The 15891-nt window shown below is 53.4% G+C and overlaps 1 protein-coding gene across 1 annotated transcript in view; it reads left to right on the top strand.

Moving 5' to 3' along the window:
• Positions 1-15891, top strand: part of NCOR2 (nuclear receptor corepressor 2) — a 179768-nt gene that overhangs the window by 59489 nt on the left and 104388 nt on the right. The window contains exons 6-7 of the mRNA XM_010582247.1: positions 7531-7587; positions 13657-13709. Of these exons, the coding sequence (XP_010580549.1) occupies positions 7531-7587; positions 13657-13709 (110 nt within the window). The remainder of the gene's footprint in view (positions 1-7530; positions 7588-13656; positions 13710-15891) is intronic.

Genomic DNA, 15891 nt, shown 5'->3' with positions numbered 1-15891 from the left:
TAAAATTGGAATTCAAAGGATTGTTTTGAACTTTTTCCACCCCCTGCTGCTGTTGTGTCTGTGTGGAGCGTGTTCCCAGCTATCCGTTTACCCTCCTCAAATACCTTCATAAAGCATTAATGCCCCATCCATAAATAAGAGAATAAATAAATGAACGCTTTTAGCATTGCAAAGTATAATCTAGCCGTTAACTACTCAAAGGCACTGAGTGTGACTCAGATCCCACGGGGATTTTATGTCTGTATAACTGATTTTCTATGAACTCCTGATTTACATTAGAAAGGGAAGAATCAGGCCTGCATCGTCAGCACTGAGCTAGTGCAGTAAATAAAACCTTAGCAGTGAAACTGCTTTCGAGCATTAAATCTGCAAGGTTTTTTTTCCAAACTCTAGTTTATGCGGTAGTTGGGGTGGGGGCATTTTGTATTTGGCTGCTGAAAGGGCTGCATTCGTTTTGCTTTTGTGTGTGATAACTTTTATTCTGGGGTTGCCTCATCTTGGCTCGGTGATGCATGATGGACTTTCAGGTAGCCTGGAGGACAAATGGGAAGGTCAGAGGTTAGATGCTGTTAACACTTGTGCATGCTAGCAAGATTTCCAAAAAGACAAAATTGAAACATTTAGCACGGAGTCATTGAGAATCCTTTCATTTTTTTCACAGATTTTAAGGAAATTTTTTTTGATGGTGGTGGGTTTTTTTGATGATCCTGATGTCTGATTTTTAATGTCTGCTTCAGGATCTGGAGTTCCCAGTAAGTGCATTGACTTAGAAGCTTTGTCCCTGACTAACCCAGACCAGATAGTGCTGTGTCCTGCGTTTTCAGGTCCTGGAAGTAAGGATGAGGAGTGCAGAGAACCCAAATCTGTCAGAGGGAGGAGCGTAGACCCAGCGGCATGGCTCCAGCTTCTTGGGTTGAGTGACCAGAATCTTTTCTGTAACTGCTCCAGTGCTGAGACTTTGATTTCTAAAAGCCTTCTGTGCAACGGCAACATTTTCAGCAGTTTTGCATGGTGAAATGTTCAACAACAGTTCGCAATGTCAAAGCCTCGTTAGCACCTTGCTTTAAGCTTCATATGCCTTTGAACAGCAGCGTAACCTTGCAGACGGCAGAGCGTGATGATAGGTCTGTGTGCGAGCGGAAACCCAGCTAGTATGGGGGGTTCACCCCTCGGCCGTGGATGGAGTACAAGCAAGCTGACCACAGAAACTGGCTGGCAATGACTAGCCAAAGCCGGAGACTGGCGAGCAACCGAAATGAGTCGGCCTGTCACGCTCTGCACAGGATAAGCAGGGACTGGTGTTAACACATGGCTCCAATGTGACCCGTGACCTCAATTTCTTACTATTTGTGATTTGTCATTCATAACCACCGCTGTATGCATCCTCTGGCCTGAGCCTCAGGGATGGCGCTCCATCACTGCTGGTGCGGTGGGGAGATGCCTCCATCCAGCCAAGCGCAGGGAGGTGGGGAAGCGGGGAGCGTGCAGGGCACCCGCATCCCCTGGGGACCCTTGGAGAGCATCAGCCCCTGGGCCAGGTGAGAGGAGCCTGGCACATACCACCAAGGCTGACTGACGTCCCCTGATGCTCAGGGACGTTTGGGTTCAAGGAGAGCCTGGGGCAGGGCATGCATCCTTGGGCTTTGACAGTTGGCTTGGGAGCACTGGTGTGGTGGCCCTTCCTGCTGGCTGCAGGAGCTGGGGAGGGAAGAGCGTTGCCTTCCCTTCTTACGGTGCTAGGGCTCATCCCACCTGCTTTGTGGGGAGGGCAGCAAATTGCTGGGGTGGTTTGGCTCTTGGAGAGAGGATGCTGAGGTTTAAAGGGGAAAAAATCTGTAGCCGTGGTCATAGGAATGAAAACCTTTCCCCATAAAACCAGTACTGCCAGGTCGTGGTTTGGTCCCAGCAGATCTTGGCAGAGAGGTAGTGCCTTTACATCCCCCCAGACTGTTTGCTTTCTGCTTCGCGTAGAAAGGTGTCTCGCCTGAGGGTTTCCATGATTTCTGCTGACTTCAGCCACACTTTCCCTGAATTTTTTTTTAAACAAAATCCAACTCCAGCCTGCCTCTTTGCCGTGCCACTCCGGCAGCTCCTCCTGTCCCTGGGACGTCATGCTGCTGGGACAGGATTTTTTCCCAGCGCCACCCTGTGCGCAGCTCTCCTGCCTCTCAGAGGGCTTTGCTTTGCTTATCTCCACGCAGGACACGCCTGGTCCCAAATAGAAACCCTTCCATTCCCCAGAAATGCTGCCTACGGGCTGCTATAAATAACCCCGGGAGCACGGTTCAGCTGGAGCAGCTTTGTGCTGCATGGAGCCATGGCTGGAGTCAGTCCAAGAAAATGCCGCCTCCTAATTTCAGATCCGCTTTCTCAAAATAACTCTTGTGTTTCCTTCTCTTCCATTTTTAAACTTTGCTTTAAGAAGAGCCCACGCGAAATCCCAGACTCTCCCTCCTCTGGTTTCGGATGCTCCGCTGCCTCGTGGGGTCAGCTCGTCATCCCCGCGGGAGCTCACATGGCTGGGAAGTTGCTCTCCTGCCCGCTTCCCCCTCCCAAGCCTATTTTAAGTTTCTTCAAAGGAAAAAGAAGGGGCTGGAGTTTGCTTTGGAAGCCAGATGCTTTTTAGGTGAGAATGGAGATTTTCGTAGTCTGCAGGGAGGTTTTTGTTGTTGGCGAAGATGTCTTTAGCTCCAGGCCTGTGGGAAGAGCGTGAGATGGGGTAAGAGTGCACCCTCCCCAGCCGCGGTCTGCCTGCCTGTGCCCCTGCCCGTGGGGAGGGAGGTTTTTTGGGGGCAGGTGCTACTGCCTGCCACGTCTGCAGGTCCCCTTTTGCATCCTTGGGCCCTGCAGCGACACAGATCAGTGTTTGTGGTTCAGCTGCACTTCTTGGCACACCTTGATCCCTCCAAAATTGCATGTGGAGAACTAGTATGTGATGGGCTTCATCTCTTCATCTGAGTTGTGCTTAAACACGCTGCCTCTGCCCTCGGAAGTGCCCGCGGTTTGCTTGTGTCCGTGCCGGTGCCAAACCCAGAGCCGCTCTACCGGAGCAAAGTGACTCCGATGGTAAATGGGAGCAAAATTCAGCCTCGGGGCTTCAGTCCCTCCATGAACACTGCTGCTCCCAGTGCTGTAGCAATATTTCAGCACTCTACCGAATCGGGAAAAGGGGTCATTAGCTGCTTGCTGTGGAGCTGCAGAGGGACTATAAAACTGTGTGGGGATCTTCATGCATCTCACCAGAAGTAATAGCTAGATTTGCTTCCTAATACATTTCTTTCTGTTAAATAACAGGGATTGCAGGCGTGGGTGGGGTTATTCAGCAGATGTAGGATGAACCCTCTGGCTTCCTTCTGCAGGGTCAATCACTAGACGTACTCCTAACGAAACTAATATTGGAACCGAGTCCTAGGTGGCTGTGCCTTTGGAAAGGAAAGGATTTAACAGGGCTGCTGGAGGTCTTCAGCAAAGGTCCTGCGGCTATGGGGGGGGGAGCTGGGGGCTGCACGTGCACGTGAATGGTTTGAGGTTTTTTCCTAAATTCCTCAGCCAGGCTTCTGGCTAGCTAGGTCCCCGGGCAGGAGCATGTCTCCCTGTGTCTGGCTGTCTTTCAGGATGAGCCCCAGCATGGTGGGAACCTTCTGCTGGGTGTAATATGTCCTTCCCAATTCTGCCACTAGCTCTCACCTCGGTCTGCGTGGCCTTTCAGACAGCTCATTACGGTTCTGCTATGATCTGATAAATGCAGCAAGGAGCATCAGCAATTACAGTGGATGTCAAGTGTTAATTGGGTGGCTTTCAAGATAGAGGCATTTCTTTGTGTACGTATAAAGATATGACGTGCTCAGAATAGCTTCCCCTCCTGATCTTTCGTTCTGGAGACGTGTGTATTACAGTTGGTTAATGCAAGACAAATTATGTCATTCTTCTTGATTCGCCACATGTTCTGCCTACGGTGATTTGCCTCTGGGTTGTCTCATTAAGTTGTCTAAACATGGCAAATGCAGCAGCTGAACATACTCAGCTTTTTCTCAAAGTTAATCGCATTGTACACATGGGCCTCCAGCATCATCGATTCCTGGCTGTGCCATCAGCCGCTGCCAGGGCATCTTTCACCAGCACTGGTGCCCAGGAGAACGGGCCTTCGGTGGGACTGGCTGCCTCCAGCTGGGGCTGCAATCTTCTACCCACAGTTACGCTGTCTGCAATTAATTGGTTTGCTATTTTTTGTCCCAGGTATGCATCACAAAAAATTCGGGTAAGCTGATGCTTCCCGCTCAGCAGCAAGAAGTGGCGGGCAGGAGGGCAGTTGGCCAAATCGCCCTCTTGGCAGCAGATGCAGAGTATTTTGTAGCAGCTTTAATGACGCCCCTGAAAATCGTACCCCCCGGTTTTAATTGTTTAAGGCTTCCGAATGCCACGGTGCTGATGTTCTCCAAGGTCAGCAGATTTTATAAGCTCATGGAGACCAAAAATACTAAGCTCTGGCTGGGAGTTCTCCATCGTGTGATGAATATTCCAAGGGGCAAGTCCCCAGGCAGACTTGGCTTGTTCCTGTTAATGGAGTCAGGTCCACAGTGGGGGAAATGCTTTGGGGGGAGCCAGGCTGGGCTCTGCAGTTCTTGCGTTTCTCACTTGGGCTGCGTTTGCTGGGGTTTGATTTCCTCATCATCAGCTGGAGCATCCTTGATGATGGCAGAGCTGGGTGCCGCATTAGCTGGGGCTCTCCATCTTCATGAACCTGGTGGGAAATCCCCTTTCGGGGAAGGGATCTCGTGTGGAAGAGGCACGCACTCTGTAGCAGATGTGGTATTTTATGAGCAGGGTAGATAAGTGTCGGTTATCATTCAGGCCACATGTTACACCCCGTTGATCTAAAGCTTTGTGAGTGCTGTGGTTTGTAGATAGGTCCCTGGTGCTGGGGATCACTTTGCTTCCTTCGTGGGTCAGGTGGGGACGGTCCCTTCTTTTTTCCCTTATGTGTCAAGTAACCACGGAGGACACTTCATGTTGTACCTTGACATAAAGCCGGATTTCCATGGAGGTTTGCTGGCCGTGTATTCCCCTACAGCTGTTGCCTTCTGAGCTGGTAGCGGGACAGTTTGCTGCATACAGATGAGAACATGAGGATTCATGGTGACAATCCCTGTCCTCGCTAGGGAGCATGTGGCACCCCCACATCAGCAGCAGTCTGCGTGGGAGAATAGTTGGGAGAAGTTTTTTGCAGTGCAGAAAATGTAATTGCCATGTGTAAACATGTGGCTTCTTTCCCTGGAGCCCGAGCCCTAAGCGAGGGCAGGCGCTTCCTTCTGTTGCAGCTGTTTCCCAGCATCTCCCAGACTTCGTTCCAGGATGCACTTGCTCTCCAAAGACCCATCTCCATCACTGGGATGGCCGTGCTTTCCCTGTGATCCCTGCAAGCATCTCGCTGCCCGTCTGGCACCGGACAGAAGCGTGGCGTGCACCGAGCGGCATGCCGGTAATGCCGGGAGCAAGCCGCTGGGTGGCTGCCCTGTCTGCGCATCCCTGAGGGCTGCAGAGCGAGCTGGGCATTGGGGTACCTCCCGTGGTCCTTCTGGGATGGAGCAGGGACTCGGGAGAGGCCGGAGGGGCAGGGCGGCTCGCTGGGATGGGCTCCAGCTGTGTTTTGGGCTCTGCCACAGCATCGCTAGCTGCTCCGCTTCTCTCTGTGTGTGTCCTTGCCTGTGAGGGTACACGCAGCGATTGTGACATCTGTGAACCCCAAGGTCTGCTGCGCAGGAGCGCTGCGGATGAACGGGCAGGGATGCATTAATTGCGGGGCTGCTGCGTGCATCGTGCGTACGTGTGGGGAGGGTGCCAGAGCAGGCAGGCTTTGTGGTTACGTCTCTCCTAGCATCCTTGAAGTCGCTTCTAAATTGCAAAAAAAGCTTCGTACCCTCCAGAGCGTGCAGTAAATAGAGGAGCTGGAAACGAGTCCTGGTTGCCCTGTTGCGGTGAGGCACCTGGCGCAGGTTTTGCAGCCGGGCTGGGGCTGTTTTGCCGGGGCCCTGAGTTTGGCTGCGGGCAGGGTGACTCATGCAGCTGCTCTCGGGGCCAGCTCTGCAAAAGTGCACACTGGCAGATCAGGCTGTGTGTGGGTGTGCAAAGCCCCAGCGAGGAACTTGCACCCCTAACAGCTGCATCGGCGCTTCTGAGGACCAGCTGGCGGCGGGGGGGGAATAGGTGAAGTTGTTGGAAACCCACCGAGGGGGGTGGACGCGGGGGCAAGCTGGCAGGGCGGTGCGCCAGCTTTTGGCGAGACATCCCCTGCGCTGAGACCCTGGGAAACTCATCCTGCCGTGAGCCGGCGTGAAGGTGAGAGGTGCCCGCTGCTGGAGAGCAGCGTGGGCCAGACCCTCGGAGCTGAAATCCCTTCCCTGCCCTGGGGGGTCTTCACCCAGGGTTTGCCAAGGCCGCGCTGGCTCTGCCGGGGAACGCACCCAGAGCCCAGCCTTCCCCAGCTCCCCAACCCTGGGGGTCAGCCCCCACCCTGCAGCTCTGGCGGGGCTCTAGTGCTTACTGGGTTAAAACGTTGAATGTGCTTCAAAAAGGGGTTTTCCTGTCCTCCCTGCCCCACTGCTCCCCTCATGGGGAAGCTCAGCTCTGCCCACTGCTTCTTCAGCCCTGTTTTAGGCAGCTGTGGATTTTCTCTCCCCCCTACCCTAAAATAGCTAAAACTACCTATTTTACTGGACAAACACCTCTGAAAATCCATCTCCTTGCCCCCCTCGCTGCCAGGTATTTGGCTTTGTCAGTTCAGCCCTGTGGCTCATCGGCAGCGTGCAGTGATCTGGATTTATCGGACTGTCAGTAACTCCTGCTGAAAAGCCTGGCTTTGCGAGGAAGTGCTGTTTACTGAAAATGTCATCTTTTATTTAGACTCCTGCTGCAGCCAACCCATGTCTTTTTTTCAGGCCTGTTTAATTAGTAACCACCACACAGCCCCTGACACATGTTCCTGGGTGGTTTTTTTTTCCTCTAATAAGCACTAGGTAGCTTGGCCGGGGGCGGGAGGGGCAGAGAAGGGCTCCTCTGCGGCAAGGAGGGGAGGGAAGCGAGAGCAAGATGAGGAGCCAAGGGCAGCTCAAATCTAACAATCACATGCTCGTGAAGCGATGAATCCCAGAAAGGGCATCTCTGCGTGCCTGCTGGCTCGCCCGCCCTCCTCCTCCTCCTCACACAGTGGCTGTGCGGAGGTAACCGGTGCGATCCCCCTGCCTGGCACCCAGAGAGGGGTCAGGGATTTGGATCACTTCCCAGGCAGAGCTCGGATGCGTTAAAGTCATGATAGCTCGAGTGCCGGAGCCCTTTGCCTGTGGGGCTTTCCTGCAGGTCCAGAGGCCGAGCTGAACTTTTCCACCCACTCTCAGGCAGGGGAGGGATTTGTGGCAGCCCTGCAGAGGTTTGGGAAGGGGTTTTAGCACAGGGGGAGAGCTGGAGCAGAGGGCTGTGACTGTAACCAGGGGCAGAAATAACTTTTCTTCTCCCTCTTCCCTTTCCTCCCTGCAGAAGAAGGCAGAGGCTGCCCACCGGATCCTGGAAGGACTGGGTCCCCAGGTGGAGCTGGTGAGTGTTACCTCTCGCTGTGGGGAGCGGGAGCTGGGCCAGGTTCGGAGAGGTCCCTGGGCGGCGAGCACGGCACCCTGTGTGTGTGTCTAAGCTGTCAGAAGGAAGTGTGCTGCTGGCCCAGACCTCTCGCTGGCACAGCACCAAGGCAGGAAGCGAAGTGACTGCGATGAGTACTAAAACGCAGGCAGACACACACACAGAGCCCTCTTTGGAGAGCCTTAACCCTTAGGCTCCTTCCTCACATGCCGCAGCGGAGCTGGGTGGTGGAAGGGGCTCCGGCATGGTCTGCCCCTGCTCGGGATGCCGATGGCTTCATCTGCTGATGGCAGCCACAGCGCCGGGGCTGTGGGGCTGCTGCCTGGCCAGCCAGCCTCGTGGTGCTGTGTGGGAGGGATGGGTGCTGGGACAGCTCTTCTCTGTCCCACCCCGCTGCAAATGGAGGAGGGTGTTGGAGGGTGCTCTGTAAGCACAGCCCGGTTGCAGCTGCAACGACCTGCAGGTATCGGGACTCGCACACATCCTATTTCTGTCTTCCTCGTGCACAGAGAGGCTGAGAAAAACAACTTGCAGTAAATTACCAGTTTTAGGCTGCCCTCTTATCCAGCAAAAATCCGTCTGCAAGTGAAGCGATGGACTGCTGGAGGGGCGGCTGAAAACGACTCCTGAGGGGCTGAGTCCTGGAGAAGGGTGCTGGGAAAGGGTGCGTCTGCAGCGATGCTGCTGGAGGGAGCAGAGGGGGACAGACGTGGTCTGACGGAGCATCTCTTGCTTTGCACTGGCTGCGGGGTGCAACGGAGCGAGCCATTCCTGCGAGGTGGGAGCAGGCAGCTCACAGTCCTCGACAGCTGTAATTTGGACTTGCCTTGCGGAGGTGGCACTAATCGCTATCTTCCCCGGATGCGTAAGGGAGAGGTCACAAGGGAATTAGTGCTCGCTGCTACGTGTCAAAGCCCGCTTCCGTGTTTGGGGAGGTAGCACTCATTATTTTTCCTTTGAGTCACCAGGGTCAAACCCTTTGCTCTCTTTCTGCTCTGAAGATCGGCAGTGCCTGGGGTTGGTGCTTCCTCATCCCAATGATGTTGCACTTCCTTTCCTTCCTTCTCCCCCCCCCCCCCCCTTTTTTTTTCCTTCTTTTTTTCCCTCTTTTTTTTAGTTTGTTGATGCTTTGTCCCTGGGTGCTAACACTGCACAGGGGGGAGCTGTAGCAGAACCCAGTGCAAAACTTACCTCTGTCACCCTGCCTTACTCCTCAGAGGGCAGGGGAAGCCTCTGCTGAGAAAAGCCTGCAAAACCCCGGTTGGGCTCTGTGTGCGTCTTGCACACTGTCTCATCTGTCTGCCCAGAGACAGACGCTTCCTATGGCCCAGCCCCCATGCCGTGTCGGACAAACCAGCACCCGGGACCTGCCAACGGCCTCTGAGAGATGAGATGAATAGTCAGATCTTCTTCTGAGTTGGAAAGGAAGCAGCTCCAGGAAGGAGAGCAGCTTTGCATGCTCTGCCCGATGTGCATGCCTGCTCCACCGTGTCGCACACGACGTGCACCAGCCCTGGAGCTGCCGCAAGCCGGAGGTCTCTTGCAGGGAGGTTGGGGCAGCCTGGTGCTAATCCTGTGCAAAACCCCTGCAAGGGGCAGTGGTGGCTGCCACCCAAATGTGCAGGGTCTTGGGTTGCTGTCGGCTCCGCTCAGGCTGCTGAAGTCTTGCTTTTGGTCATTCAGAGAGCTCTGGTTATTGCATTTGCAACAGCGATGGTGACGGATGTGCATCGGCTCGGTAGCGGGGCAGCTTGCCAGGGGCTGATGGTGCGAGGCAGGAGGTCACGGTGGCAATGGGTTAGTCATGGCAGAGAGAGGCCGGAGGTTACCGCAGCGTTGTCAGACGGCGACCACGAGCAGGGTGAGGCGGTACGAGGTCTTGGGTGCTGCTGGTAGAACAGAGCTGGAGGCTGCGTCCCCAGCTTGTGCTGGCGTTCGCAGGCGGAGGGGCCATGGTGGGGGCTCTGCCTTCTGTCCTGCTGGCGGCAGGTTGCTCCGAGGGGTTTGTGTGCGAGCGAAGAAAGAAATCTTACCGCCTGAGCACGTCAATGGGCTGGTTGAGGCTGCCTGTAGCGTTAGCTGGAAGGAGGGGTTTTGAGAGTGATCCAGTATAGCATAAATAGCGATTTACCCAGAAGTTTTGGGTCTGTCATGTGTTTCCCATCGAGTTGGAAGCTGCTGGGAGATGGCCCAGCACTGGTAGGAAACTCTTTAATTCCTGACTTCAGTCTTTTAAACAGCTCCCTCAGAGCTTTTGGGTTTACAAGCTCTTCACTGAAACTGGAATCCTTGGGTTGTACATCTCAAGGAAGCAGCAAGTGTTTGTTGCTGGTTCCTGGCTTCTCACTGCTTTGACCTTACATTGGTCATTGCATTGGCCCTGCATTTTTTGTCTTAGAGGTGTCATTCATGTCTCATCCTCTTTGGAAGATCATCGTTTTTGTTCTCCTGGGGTTTTAAACATGCAGAATTGTCCCCAAATCCCTTTGCCCATTACTCCTTGCTGGTGCCTCTCCATCCTATCTGCTGGGGTTTTGGGTGGCCCTGCACCTTTTCCCTGGCCTTCATGTCAGCCCCAGCTGACGCAGAACACGCCGGTGTGCCACGCGGCCACGGCTGCTGCCCTCTGCTTGGCTGGGGCTCGTCTCACTGTACCTGCAGTGGAAATCACCGCCTGCCAAGGGATCCCCAGGAAGCAGGGATCCAGTTGAGATCCCAGGAAGCCAGTGCTCCCCTCTAGGTCAGGAGGAGGTTGTGACTCGGTAAACCAGGACTCTGCTCATTTAATCCCCGCAACATAGCGGTACCATTTTAAAAATGACCCCATGTTTTCCCCAGGGAGAAATGTCATTGAGATGTGTAGTCTGAATGCTGCAGTGGCCAGAAAGCAATCGAGACCTTTCATTCTGTTTTATTTTTAAAAAGCTTTCAGTAAATCCAAGGTTTTTCCAGTAATAGCTTTACATTGCAATTATGTTTTTCTTAAATGTCATCCCCTAGAGAAATGCATTACATGTCCCTTACCCTGGAGAAACACTGTGAATGTTTTGAACATGTCACCTTATCCATCTGACCTGTCAGCTTTACTTTTGCTTACTCATTGAGAAAGTTGTAATGCTGTGCAGGTTGTGGACGGCTCTGAGGGAAGATGCTGTTTCTCAGTCCCTGCCCTGTTGAGAATAAAGTTTCTGTAACTTTAGTCTGTGAGGTTATGGTCTCTATGGGATAGGCAGAACTTGTCTCCTGGGCTTGCTCCACTGCATGAATGAGTTACAGTGCTGAGGCTGTTGTGCAGACAGAAATCTCTTTGAGATGCTGGTGTCATGTGGATCTTGGTTTTGGGTCCCAGAGTTTCTTATTTCTGAATGTTTGGGTGTTTCTTTTAAAGTGATGTGGTCCAGTGCTTGCCTGTTAACACTTAGGTTTGCTAACTAAGAATTTAAATGGCTGTTTATATCATATATAAGTAGTAGCAGGAAAGAATCAGCAGCCTTTGGTGAGCTGAGTGGCATCAGGGCATCCGTGATGTCCATGTGCACATGAGCATCTCCTAACCCAGGTGCAAACCAAAACGTTTACTCCACCGCCTTCTCCCAGGAAGAAGGTCTCTGTGGCTCACCACAGGCCAGCTTCTTTGCTTTGATTTTTATGAGCACAGTGGGAAGAGAGGCACTTTTATTTATCCGTATTTCCAGTTCCTGCAGTCCTCTTCCAAGACGCAGTCGCTGGTCAAGGCCGCCCAGCAGTTCCAGCAGTTCCTCCAGTCAAGCCTTTCCAGGGTGACTGTGGACGTGATGCTCCAGAGCCACGGCTTGATTTCTTCTCTCCATGGTGCAGACCTGCCTCTCTCGAGCTACGTGATGAGACGGATGTCTGTGTTCCTCTGAGCTTTCCAAGCGTGAAGTGCACAGCCAGCTCTGAGCCTGGAGTCAGACCAGCAGATCTAAGAGGATTCATAATAGAAATACCCCTGGGGAAGGGACACCACTGAGAACATGTCATCTTCTGGGGGACCTGCTTGTCCCTCTGATCTGCCCTGGCTCTGTCAGCTTGAGGTGGCTGGGTGTCTCCTTGCAGGTGTCTCCTGGCAGACTTGCAGCCTGCCATCCCCTTGCAGGGTAACAGATGCCCAAACGCTGCCGGCAGCCCCACAGTCCTCCTGGGACGTGGCGGTTCATCTTGCCATGTCTGTCTGCCTGGGCTCCTCTGCATGCCTCTTCCACATGGGGGTTATGTGTGCTTTCCCAGCGAAGAGGTACGTGTCCAAGGGCAGCCAGAAAAAGAAGCTGATGACCTACTGATGCCAAGGTGTAGCAGTGATGGGCTGCAGAGAGTAGGGAGAGCTACACCCAGTCTCCTTTCTGTGCAGATCAATGTGGCTGTCCCGGTGTGTGGCAGGGGAGAGGTGAGGCAGTATCTGTTTTTTACAGAGCAGTAGAGACAGGCTGGCTGTGTGGAAAAACAGGCTGCTTTGCCAAGCGCCTGTGGTGGGGAGATACTGTGGAGGAGGTGAGAATAACACCTTCTTTAAACTGGAGGAGAAAGGGACCCACCTGTGTTTGCAGGTCCTGTCCTCTCCAGTGCTGCTCACCTGGTTGAGCAGATGTTCAGCAGATGTTTTGCTCCTTTTCCTGTGTTTAATCTGAGATGAGACTGAGAGGACCCAGAGTGTAGCCTCAGCCATATGACCCACAGCAGGAAGGTGAGCTGGTTTGTACGTAGCCATGGCCAGGATGCTGCCTTCAACCAGCACCCGGCCATCACGCATCCCCCTGCCTGTGTTTGGCCATAGATTTTAGATTGCTCACAGCTGATTCGGTGAAAGTTTGCGGGTGAACTGCTTGAAAACTTGGGTGATGTTTCTGTGGTTGGACAGGAGCTGTGCTCGTTAGGCGCCCAGTTGCAGATGATGGTTGGGCCATGGCAAGCTTTTGATTAGCACAGTCTTGGCCATGTTCACACCAACTTCGCCAATGACCAGAAGAGCATTGAAGGGCTTAATCCTGAGCACCCTGTCAGCCTTCTTACACGGACACAACTGGTGGCAGGTCCTGGAGCACGGTGTGAGCTGTTAATCACAATGGGTGGGATCAAGCGTGGTCTCTGTGGCACCTCTCCCTGCTAGAGGTGGGACCCTGTATTGTGGCAGGTTCCCCGAGGGTATATCACCCTGCGGATGGGAAGGGAGAGGTAATGAGGGCAGTGACTGGCTGAAGGTGGCCAGGGGTGGATCCAGCTCTCCCGACTCGCCATGGAGGGCCCCGACACGTCTCCACTGAGGGTGCAGGGAGCAGAGCAGCTCCATGGTGGGTGCTCCCATCTGGTGCTGAAGACAGCCATGGTCACTGTGCTCTCCAGAGGGCAACCCTGAGCAAAACACTTGTCCTGCCGGAGCCCAGTGCCCCTCCTGAGGGATGGACAAGAGCATCGCCCTACACATGGGTGTTGGGGGACTGCAGCGATGTGCCCGGGGGCCAACCTGCCCCTGGTGTTGCTGGAAACCGTGGGGCCAAGACTTGTCCTGCCTGCAGTTGCCTGCGCTTGGTTCCCTGGGAGAGCTCGGGCAGGCTTTTGCCGCGTAGACATAACAATTTGCAGCACACAGACTGTCTCTTCCCGCTCCCCAAGCCCCCCTTTCCCCTCGCCTCCCCCGTGTCATATGTTCCAAAGCGCACTGCGTTTTTCAATCAGTGAATAACAACCACGTACTCCGCCGTGCCGTGTTTATGTGGATTACGTCGCAAATTGCTTGTTCTGAGCCAGCTCGCTCGAGCGCTGCCTGCCCTCCCACGGGCTGAGCCGGGATGCACCGTGACTCGAGCGGCGCCGCCGGGAGCCGGCAGTCTCCAGTACGGCTGGGGAGTGGGGCTGGGGGAGACGGGCGGACTGGGGGGTGCGGGGACGGGCGCCTGGGCTGGCACAGCTCAGGGAGATGGGAACCTGCACCGAGGCGGCAGCGCTTCTGACGGGCTTAAGTTTCTAAATGTCAGACCGTACCATTTATGCCTTCATTTTTCTTATTTATTTCAGCCATTATACAACCAGCCTTCAGACACCAGGCAATACCATGAAAACATTAAAATGTAAGTATGTGGCAATAAAGGCTATTTTAAATGTCAGGTTGGGCATTAGGCTGGAGCGGGAGGGATGCTAGCTCCCTCCCAGACCCTGATTAAAGCTGCCAAGGAATTGCAAGCATCCTTTTAGAGCTGGTGTTTCGCTGCTCTGGGTGCTGAAGCACAAACCAGCTCTAGGAGCAGCTCCAGGAGCCGAGCAGTGGGGAGCCATAGATTCAGAGGGATGCTGAAGGTGCTGTTTTGATTTTATTGGGAGGGTAGATGCGGGTCCTGGACGGTCTCTTGGCGTTTTCCCAGAGAGCACTCGCCTTGGGTGCTTTCTTCTGTGTTTCACGCATACTGAAGTATGAAATCAGCTGCCAGCCCATGTGTGTTTGCATGCGGGAAAGATGAGGTAAAATGAAAAGTTGCAATTACAATTAGATTTTCATGAAGCACCTCTTGAATGTCTAATAACAACTGGTTATTTCAAAGATACTTACCGAGACTTAGCAATCATCTAATTTGACTTATCACCTCAATACACGATTTAATCATCAACCTGCACTTAATAACCACAGTGACTTCCTGAACACAGAAGAAATATAACAGATAATGAGAATAGCGATAATTGTGATTATTGTTGGAAACTTAAATAGTCAAACCAGATCTGAAACTTTCATCTGCCTTGAATGAACTGATGATTGCTCTGAGCTGCCTGCAGCGCGTCTATTTTGGTATGGGCTCGGTCAGCTGGCGATAATCATCTTTAATAATCTATTAACAAAAGTTAATAATCTTTTGCTTTTCAGCGGTATGTTAATTGATGCTAGGGGAATTACAGGGAAAGCGTTAACGTACCTCTGCTGTTCTGCTCTGCTGCAGGGGGGAGCGTGGTAGGCGCTGGCGATGTTTAGGTGCTCTCCGTCCCCACGGGCTGCAGGGAGGAGGAGGGTTTGGTGACGTGACCCAGCCGCTCGCTGCCCGGCCTCCCTCGGTTCCTGCTCCACCCAAGGCTTCCTGTGTCATCCAGGCAACGCACTCACTGTAAAACATGCAAACCCCAGAGTCACCCCGAGCCCTTTGGTTCCCACAGCGCTCAGCAGGTCCCCGAGCGGCCTCGCTGCCAGCGCTGGGCGCTAGCACCACACACGCGAGGGTTGCGTTCGGGTACTTGACGTTGGCCTGGGTGCTGTGCGTAAACCCAAGGTGCTGCTGTGCCGTGCACCTCTGGGGCAGGGGAGCATCACCTCCTGGGTGTGGGTGGGGAGGGCAAGCAGATGGAGAAGTCAGTGGGAAATGATGGCTTTTCCTGCAGCTGAGATATCCTGATAGCTTTCTGCTTCCAGACGATTCCTTTGTGCCTTGTGTTGGCAAGGCATTTACCCCCTGTCATTCGAGCTTGGCAGACATTGCGGCAAGTCTTGGGCAAAGACCGCCCAGGGTTTTGACACACATGTGTTTTGGCCTGGGTCTCCTGTCATTTCAGCCCTCTGGCTGTTGTCTTCGGCGGACACGCTGCCTGCGTTGAAGGTGGCGATTTCGAGCTGATCAGTAGTTTTGTCCTTGAAAGAATGAGTTGAAAGCAGATCCACGTGCTTCACCCACTCTCCATTCCCCTGCCAATATTTGTGGGTTTGTGATCACATTTTTCCTGTGATTTAAATGATTTCCTGTCCTTGGTTGCCGCCTGAAAGACAGGCACAAATGAGAGGGAACTGACTGCGCAGGTCAGGAGCAAAACTGGTAATGAGATGTGAAGCCCCGTCAAACCAATTTCCCATGCCATCAGAGCAGGCGCTCTTCTCCATCCTTTCCCTTGTAGGCATCCATAGGGTTATCCCAATACCGGGCAGCAGGCAATCCTCCCATGCAGTTGTAGTGGTGGTGGTGATAGACCAAGGAGAGGTTGGAGCGGGCAGGCTTGGGGTTAATGTTCACTGTGATTAATGCTGCAAAAATATGGGAAGGAAACCACACATTTTAATGAAAAGCCTCCATCTCCTCCTTCCAGAAACCTCGCAATTAGCTGCCTTCAGCTGGTTATTGATGCCAGCCAAACGCATTTACGGATCTAGGTCAGCAAAAGGCCCTTGAGCGATCTGGGCTCCAGATGTTTGCTGCTTTTGACCGTGGGTCTGTCTCAGAGGTCCTGGGGTCTGAACTGCACTTTGCTACTTGTTGATGGACATGCAGAGAAATTGGTGTG

This window comes from Haliaeetus leucocephalus, unplaced genomic scaffold (assembly GCF_000737465.1).
Source record: "Haliaeetus leucocephalus isolate CR32 unplaced genomic scaffold, Haliaeetus_leucocephalus-4.0 Scaffold840, whole genome shotgun sequence".
Taxonomy (NCBI): Eukaryota; Metazoa; Chordata; class Aves; order Accipitriformes; family Accipitridae; genus Haliaeetus; species Haliaeetus leucocephalus.
Note: the sequence above shows the minus strand (reverse complement) of the source record. Positions and strands in the feature narration are given on the sequence as shown.